At 45.9% G+C, this 9,793-nt stretch overlaps 1 protein-coding gene across 5 annotated transcripts in view; it reads right to left on the bottom strand.

Moving 5' to 3' along the window:
* mmd (monocyte to macrophage differentiation-associated) overlaps positions 1–4,989 on the bottom strand; it is a 125,008-nt gene extending 120,019 nt beyond the window's left edge. For 4 of the 5 annotated variants that reach the window (XM_066673554.1, XM_066673553.1, XM_066673556.1 and 1 more), the window contains exons 1-2: positions 4,680–4,989; positions 3,062–3,143 (exon numbers count right to left, since the gene is read on the bottom strand). In XM_066673554.1, coding sequence (XP_066529651.1) covers positions 3,062–3,143; positions 4,680–4,705 — 108 coding nt within the window. In that variant the 5' untranslated portion in view covers positions 4,706–4,989. The remainder of the gene's footprint in view (positions 1–3,061; positions 3,144–4,679) is intronic. The other variant, XM_066673552.1, reaches the window with a different exon arrangement.
* Between the last annotated feature and the right edge of the window lie 4,804 nt (positions 4,990–9,793).

Raw genomic sequence — 9,793 nt, 5'->3', positions numbered from 1 at the left:
CAGTGATGATCTCAACAGGTGTTGTCTCCAAGCATTATTATGGTTATGACTCAGATGTCTCGACGTCACACCGGAACAGTGAAACAGGGCGGCGCCTCTCACACGTTCATATTTAAGGATAACAGTCAGTCAAATATTAAAGTAACATATTATTCCCATACACACACACAAACACACACTGAAGGGCCACTGAATTAGAAAAACCTACCTTGTATCTACACTCATTTGTCCATTTAATCAGCTCCACTGACCCTGCACGAGTACTTTGACCCTGCTCTTTATATGATGTATAACTCTTATAGATAACAGTATTCCATAAACATACATGAAGGTGTGTGACAGGTCAATTACAACTGCTTACAGCTTCTGGATCAAATATATTATGCGAATGTCTACTTTAAGAGGTGTAGTTATCTTTCCACCTGAGATATATGATCGGTACGGGCAAAGGCTATCAGTGTAAAGTGAGAGTTAGACATTCAATTCATTCATTCATTATCTGTAACCCTTATCCAGTTCAGGGTCGCGGTGGGTCCAGAGCCTACCTGGAATCATTGGGCGCAAGGCGGGAACACACCCTGGAGGGGGCGCCAGTCCTTCACAGGGCGACACACACTGATACATTCACTCACATCTACGGCCACTTTTGAGTCGCCAATCCACCTACCAACGTGTGTTTTTGGACTGTGGGAGGAAACCGGAGCACCCGGAGGAAACCCACACAGACACAGGGAGAACACGCAACACTCCTCACAGACAGTCACCCGGAGGAAACCCACACAGACACAGGGAGAACACGCCACACTCCTCACAGACAGTCACCCGGAGGAAACCCACACAGACACAGGGAGAACACGCCACACTCCTCACAGACAGTCACCCGGAGGAAACCCACACAGACACGGAGAACATGCCACACTCCTCAGACAGTCACCCGGTGGAAACCCACACAGACACAGGGAGAACATGCCACACTCCTCACAGACAGTCACCCGGAGGAAACCCACACAGACACAGGGAGAACACGCCACACTCCTCACAGACAGTCACCCGGAGGAAACCCACACAGACACGGAGAACATGCCACACTCCTCAGACAGTCACCCGGTGGAAACCCACACAGACACAGGGAGAACACGCCACACTACTCACAGACAATCACCCGGAGGAAACCCACACAGACACAGGGAGAACACACCACACTCCTCACAGACAGTCACCCGGAGGAAACGCACGCGGACACAGGGAGAACACACCACACTCCTCACAAAGTCACCCGGAGGAAACCCACACAGACACAGGGAGAACACACCACACTCCTCACAGACAGTCACCCGGAGAAAACCCACGCAGACACAGAGAGAACACACCATACTCCTCACAGACAGTCACCCGGAGGAAACCCACGCAGACACAGGGAGAACACACCACACTCCTCACAGACAGTCACCCGGAGAAAACCCACACAGACACAGGGAGAACACACCACACTCCTCACAGACAGTCACCCGGAGAAAACCCACGCAGACACAGGGAGAACACACCACACTCCTCACAGACAGTCACCCGGAGGAAACGCACGCGGACACAGGGAGAACACACCACACTCCTCACAAAGTCACCCGGAGGAAACCCACACAGACACAGGGAGAACACACCACACTCCTCACAGACAGTCACCTGGAGAAAACCCACGCAGACACAGAGAGAACACACCATACTCCTCACAGACAGTCACCCGGAGGAAACCCACGCAGACACAGGGAGAACACACCACACTCCTCACAGACAGTCACCCGGAGAAAACCCACGCAGACACAGGGAGAACACACCACACTCCTCACAGACAGTCACCAGGAGAAAACCCACACAGACACAGGGAGAACACACCACACTCCTCACAGACAGTCACCCGGAGAAAACCCACGCAGACACAGGGAGAACACACCACACTCCTCACAGACAGTCACCCGGAGGAAACCCAAACAGACACAGGGAGAACACACCACACTCCTCACAGACAGTCACCCGGAGGAAACCCACACAGACACAGGGAGAACACACCACACTCCTCACAGACAGTCACCCGGAGGAAACCCACGCAGACACAGGGAGAACACACCACACTCCTCACAGACAGTCACCCGGAGAAAACCCACACAGACACAGGGAGAACATGCCACACTCCTCACAGACAGTCACCCGGAGGAAACCCACACAGACACAGGGAGAACACACCACACTCCTCACAGACAGTCACCCGGAGGAAACCCACACAGACACAGGGAGAACACACCACACTCCTCACAGACAGTCACCCGGAGAAAACCCACGCAGACACAGGGAGAACACACCACACTCCTCACAGACAGTCACCCGGAGGAAACCCAAACAGACACAGGGAGAACACACCACACTCCTCACAGACAGTCACCCGGAGGAAACCCACACAGACACAGGGAGAACACACCACACTCCTCACAGACAGTCACCCGGAGGAAACCCACACAGACACAGGGAGAACACACCACACTCCTCACAGACAGTCACCCGGAGGAAACCCACGCAGACACAGGGAGAACACACCACACTCCTCACAGACAGTCACCCGGAGGAAACCCACGCAGACACAGGGAGAACACACCACACTCCTCACAGACAGTCACCCGGAGGAAACCCACGCAGACACAGGGAGAACACACCACACTCCTCACAGACAGTCACCCGGAGCGGGAATCAAACCCACAACCTCCAGGTCCCTGGAGCTGTGTGACTGCGACACCTACCTGCTGTTCCACCGTGACGCCCCAAATTCAATTCAGCTTTCTCTTAATTTTTTAGGCTTTAATCCCAGGTACTGTTCTGAAATATGCTGCATTTCGAGTGCTATGTCATCCCAGGTGTTCTAACCCTGTACCTGCTGCCGCTAATCATAACTGAAGATAATCCTAAAGCAACAAGCCGATATAATCTATCAGGTCGCATATTCGGGTCATCGTGTGTCAAGGCTAATGAGAACAGGGATATGTGCAGGCAACAAACAGAGAAACAGGTGACATACCGCATGCGTGTAGCAATTGGCCGCATGCTCGTAACATGTCGGCTGATAGCGACCGTTTCCAGCAGCTCTGCTGTTCATAAACCTGGAAAACACATACATACAGACAACAAAATAAGATCCAGAGTTTGTTCATGGGCAATAACTGTGTGTCCACTATCTTTATGGACACAGAAAGAGTTGTATAGGGGATAAAACTGAAATCCAATTATGCAACTCTGATATGAACTTTGGAAATCACCGAAAATGAATGAATGGTGTGTTCTCCCTGTGTCTGTGTGGGTTTCCTCCGGGTGACTGTCTGTGAGGAGTGTGGTGTGTTCTCCCTGTGTCTGTGTGGGTTTCCTCCGGGTGACTGTCTGTGAGGAGTGTGGTGTGTTCTCCCTGTGTCTGCGTGGGGTTCCTCCGTGTGACTGTCTGTGAGGAGTGTGGTGTGTTCTCCCTGTGTCTGCGTGGGGTTCCTCCGTGTGACTGTCTGTGAGGAGTGTGGTGTGTTCTCTCTGTGTCTGCGTGGGTTTCCTCTGGGTGACTGTCTGTGAGGAGTGTGGTGTGTTCTCTCTGTGTCTGCGTGGGTTTCCTCCGGGTGACTGTCTGTGAGGAGTGTGGTGTGTTCTCTCTGTGTCTGCGTGGGTTTCCTCCAGGTGACTGTCTGTGAGGAGTGTGGTGTGTTCTCTCTGTGTCCGCGTGGGTTTCCTCCGGGTGACTGTCTGTGAGGAGTGTGGCGTGTTCTCTCTGTGTCCGCGTGGGTTTCCTCCAGGTGACTGTCTGTGAGGAGTGTGGTGTGTTCTCTCTGTGTCCGCGTGGGTTTCCTCCGGGTGACTGTCTGTGAGGAGTGTGGTGTGTTCTCTCTGTGTCCGCGTGGGTTTCCTCCAGGTGACTGTCTGTAAGGAGTGTGGTGTGCAGGTTTCTGCTGGGTGGTCCCATTTCATCCAATACGCAAACACGTTAACTGGATATGGGACATCGACCAAAGATCTGAGTGTGTGAGTGACTGGATGAATGCGATACCCTGCAATAGACAGGATTCCTGTACATAGCGCCCACTGACTCTAGGTAGGTGTAGGACCCACCGTGACCCTGATGTGGATTAAACACTTACAGAAGATAAATAAAAGAATGAATTAATAATTTAAAATAATTAAACAATCAAGCGTCGACTAGTTCAGCTCATTAAATTAGACTGACGTTGTTTAGACTCATCACGGGTTCTTAACGCACTGGAATGAGTAATAATAAAAGGACAGAAATATATTAATGGGCTTTCATAGTAATAAATAAGCTGGGAACACCCCGGTTACAGACAGTGGCTGCATCTAACAACGGACTAATATCACCGTTAATGACAATGAATCAACCCCGTCTCTGGGCTTCTACTGCAGTGGTTCAGCTATTGCTTTAAAATAAAAACACCTTTTAATACATTTGGAAAGTGTCCGCACTCTGTTAATGTTCAGACGTCGTGATTTGAATTACGGCCCTGTCTTTTATTGGTTTTCGGCGGCGAATTCAAACCGTCGAACCGAGGCTAACCGGGTTAGCGGAATTAGCTGAGGTGAATTCAAAGCCACAGTGGAAAAAAAATGAATGTAGATATAACGAATTGTGCAGGTTTTTGACTCACCGTTGGAAACTGTTTACCCTCTTCATCTTACACGAGTCTCAAATCGGCAAAGAAAAGTAAAACTAAGCGAGTGAAAGGCAAGCTTTGCGGGAACGGAAAGGGAAAATAAGTTAACCCCCCAGGCGAGCTATATTAACTGAAGCTTCGCCGAAAAAGCCAAGCGCCGCATTCATTTGTCCAACAGGCACAGCCTTTAAAACAGGTCCTCGACACCATAGCTGTTAAACAGCTCTAACTGGAGCCTAAAATAGGTCCGAAAATCATCCTCATCCTTCTGGCGATAGAGCAGCAGCACCAGGCAGGCCATTGAACGCCCTGACCCTAAAAAAAAAAAACATTCACAGTCGTGAGCTTGAAGATTATAATATTCATAGACTGTGCCATGATTGACAGAGTCACCGGCCAATCACAGACCCAAGAAAAGCAACCGCCGCAGAATCTGACCAATCACACTTGGCTCTTATTGTCGTCACAATAATAGGGCGGGACTTCGAATGAGGTGAGCTACGGTACCAGTTTTATTGGTTCATTAGCCAACGTTCACAACGCAGCTCTGTTAAGGATTGTGTAAATTCCACCGTGTCTTTCTGGATAAAGATAGTAGATCACTGGAGATAAAACCCTGGGCCCAAATACCGCCCTTTGGTCTGATTGTACACTTGAGTTAACGCCAAAAATGACAAATGGTGCTTTACATATCCATTAAAAAGTAGGTTTTAGGGTAATCCGCGTGTGACAAATTATACCACAATAATCTGTAATCTGTAGCTTTTAGCGCTTTTTCATTGGTCTTAAATATTATTCACAGAGCGATATGTAAAGGTTTGGACAACACTGATCAAATGAACTGATGATAAAAAATGTGAAACTACATTTACAGCATTTAGCAGATGCTGTAGACCAGAGAGACTCACTAAAGACAGAATGAGTATCCCAGCTAGTACAAATAGGTTAGAGTCCAGATTGATTCTGAGCTCAGACGCTTGCCAAAAGTAGGGCCAGTGCCTACTTAGAAAGAACTATTTAGAAAGAACAAAACGTAGTAAATTCAATACACAATGCAACCTAGTCAGTGCTCAAACATATACAGAGAAACTAGTCAGTGCTCAGGTCTAGAAAGAAAGGAGTTAAGCGCAGTATAAGTGTAAATACAGTCTGTTCCGGTGAGCACTTACATTAGTGCTCACATAAGTGGGTCACAAGGATGGGTCGTCAGTAAATGAACATACTATCTAAATGAGACAGACTTTTGAGACGCGTTCATTGGTTACATTTAGAGCATAGTTTGTATTTACTATTTGCGTGGCACGGTACGGTGGCCTTGTACATCCATTATCCTACCTCCTCCTATTACGATTATTTTGCACTATTGTTTACACTGCCTTGTACATTCAGTATCCTACCTCCTCTTATTACGATTATCTTGCACTACTGTTTACTCTGCCTTGTACATCCATTATCCTACCTCCTCCTATTACGATTATTTTGCACTATTGTTTACACTGCCTTGTACGTCCAGTATCCTACCTCCTCCTATTACGATTATCTTGCACTATTGTTTACACTGCCTTGTACATCCAGTATCCTACCTCCTCCTATTACGATTATTTTGCACTATTGTTTACACTGCCTTGTACATCCATTATCCTACCTCCTCCTATTACGATTATCTTGCACTATTGTTTACACTGCCTTGTACATCCAGTATCCTACCTCCTCCTATTACGATTATCTTGCACTATTGTTTACACTGCCTTGTACATCCAGTATCCTACCTCCTCCTATTACGATTATCTTGCACTATTGTTTACTCTGCCTTGTACATCCATTATCCTACCTCCTTCTATTATGATTATCTTGCACTATTGTTTACACTGCCTTGTACGTCCAGTATCCTACCTCCTCCTATTATGATTATCTTGCACTATTGTTTACACTGCCTTGTACACCCATTATCCTACCTCCTCCTATTACGATTATCTTGCACTATTGTTTACACTGCCTTGTACGTCCAGTATCCTACCTCCTCCTATTATGATTATCTTGCACTATTGTTTACACTGCCTTGTACATCCAGTATCCTACCTCCTCCTATTACGATTATCTTGCACTATTGTTTACAAAGCCTTGTACATCCATTATCCTACCTCCAAATCAGGTTATTGTCTTCAGTCAGTGTCCCATTGTCTCATGTATGTCTATCAGTGAGCTGCTGGTATCGTATGTCCTGCACTTGTCTTCTGTTTGTTCACTTTCATATATTTATATACTTAGCTTAGTTGAATTTAGTCTATTTTTTGTTAAATGTTACTGCATCTTGGAGAGGAGAGTAACGTAATTTCAATCCTTTGTATGTCCTGTACATATGCAGAATTGACAATACAACTCTCTCGACTCTTGACTTGACTCTTCTTGGTGCATTGGCTTTTCAAGTGCCCTTGCATTAGCGAGAGTGAAAAAAAGCAGCCGTTTGGCCTCAAACACAGATCACTATGTGTAATCAGGGCTGCACAATGACGAGTGGGAATAGCAATAAATAACAATAAGGTAAAAACTACACTTCCAGCATGCCCCCGTTGTAGTGGTTTATGTATGATATACGTTATACGAGGATGAATGTTCTGTGTTTTGTGAGGGTTCCCATGTCTTTCCCTAATAAGTATCAAAGGTGTTGCGTTTCTCACACTTAATGTATTTAACTTAATAAAATAATAATAAAAGTCATTCAGAGTGGTTTGATGTTAAAGGTGAGAATGGCTGAGAAACTCGAAAAACTTGTAGAGTCAGAATTATGAGGAACAAGATGTCGAAATTATTTGATGCGTTTAAAAGCTAACACACAGAAAGCTATTACACGAAAAGGCTATGACTATATTGCCTAAGGCTTGAGATATTGTGAGAAATATCTGGCCTTTTTAGGGTTGAGGGATACATGCAATTAGTTGTAAGGCAAGAAAAAATAGTACTTTCAAACTCATGTCTGTTGTGCCAATATCAGTGTTACGTATACAAATCATAAGAGGGGTTCGCTGGTGCTTGTGGATAGTAAATAATGTGAATTGACTACACTGTTAGTGTAAACATTGTGAACTCTGGTTCTTAAGTCCAACAGTTTAATAAACAAATAAATAAATAAATAAATAACAGTAGAATTAGTCATTTAGGGAATGACTAGCTGGGTTTGTTCCACTCTACTAGGAATTTGTTATCTTTATCTTTCAGAGCCTTAAGAGGAAACAGCTACATGGAAAGACAGTCAGAGGAGCTCAGCATGGTGTAAACATTCCCACATATACTTAAAGTGCGCACACACACACACACACACAAAGTAGCTTGGCACCTAACATTAAAACAGTGCAGATGACTCCAGAGCTTTTGTGCTTTCTCACTTCCAGAATTATTATGTAAGGCCACAGGAAACAAATCCATTAGAAACTGCCTTACGTAAAGCTTTTAGGTGAAATTTGAAGGTTCTCTTTCACATTAATTTAAGGTCTCTCTCTCACACACACTCTCTCTCTCACACATACACACACACACACACTCACACACTCAAAATCTCTCTTTATTTGTATCAAATTAATGGGTCACAGCATGATCATCAGAGAACACAGATCCACTGTTCTACAGCTCAGTTTCTGGGGGGGAGGGGTCTGCTCCAGAGCGTCCTATTTCATTTTTCTACATACACTGTAAAAATTCTACACCCTTCTAGCTCTCTTTCAAACTCTTTAACATTCTTTCTTCCTGTACAAAAGCCCTCTATGGTGATTCTACACTGTGCTGTACCCACTAATGATTGTTCTTCCACAATAATCATGATTCTGTGTTTCACACCTTCTCCGACTGCTTCTGGCTGGTTCCTGTCTGAGCTCCTGGGCTGAGCTCTCCAAGGCCTCGGCTTTCTGTTTACCTCCACTCTGTTCATTTTTGGATGCAGATATTCTGAAGAGGGTTACATGCTGTCTGGTTCATTTCTTGTGTGGAAAAGTGGAGCTAGCGATTTGGAAGTCATTCTGGTTGCTCTCTGAGATTCCAAGCCTTTGTGGAGTTCCATCTGAGGTTGGAATATGCTTTCTATCAGAGCACTCATAACACTGCTCGCTTTGAAGAAAAATGGTGCATTAATGGAAGTTTAGCATCTGATCATGACCCAGGCATGTTAAGGTTTGACTGGTGATATTTATTCATTCACTTTAGAGTCGCCAATCCACCTACTAACATGTGTTTTTGGACTGTGGGAGGAAACCAGAGCACCTGGAGGAAACCCACGTGGAGACAGGGAGAACACACCACACTCCTCACAAACAGTCACCCGGAGGAAACCCATGCAGACACAGGGAGAACACACCACACTCCTCACAGACAGTCACCCGGAGGAAACCCACGCAGACACAGGGAGAACACACCACACTCCTCACAGACAGTCACCCGGAGGAAACCCACGCAGACACAGGGAGAACACACCACACTCCTCACAGACAGTCACCCGGAGGAAACACACGCAGACACAGGCAGAACACACCACACTCCTCACAGACAGTCACCCGGAGGAAACACACGCAGACACAGGGAGAACACACCACACTCCTCACAGAAAGTCACCCGGAGGAAACCCACGCAGACACAGGGAGAACACACCACAGGTCCCTGGAGCTGTGTGACTGCAACACTAGTTTTTTAATTTTTTTCCCCTTTTTAACTGCTTTTCAAAATAATTATTTAAATAGAAGGTCAACATCATGTCACTCTGTTGATATGTTTTTGGTAGCAATACAAGCTATGACATTGTGGATTAATTTGGAGGAAAACAAAATATTACTGAACACAAATAAATAAAGAATGCCTCTGGAGCAACTGCACACAACCTAAAGGTCACCATGCTCAATGCCAAGTGTTGACTTGAAGAGTATATTCCTCCCAGCACTGGACAGTGGAGTAGTGCAACTGTGTTCTCTAAAGTCATGAAGTTCCATCTAAAACCTTTCTGATGAACTACACTGTGTCAGTACCTCACTAAAGTTTGTGTGGCTGAATGCCATTAAATCCCCACAGCAATACCCTAGTAACTAGTTTACCAGGACTATTACTACAGCACGGCTCATTTCTGTAAT

The sequence above is a fragment of the Hoplias malabaricus genome, chromosome 6, assembly GCF_029633855.1.
Source record: "Hoplias malabaricus isolate fHopMal1 chromosome 6, fHopMal1.hap1, whole genome shotgun sequence".
Lineage (NCBI taxonomy): Eukaryota > Metazoa > Chordata > Actinopteri > Characiformes > Erythrinidae > Hoplias > Hoplias malabaricus.
The sequence above is the reverse complement of the archived record's forward strand: the minus strand, read 5'-3'. Positions and strand labels throughout refer to the sequence as shown.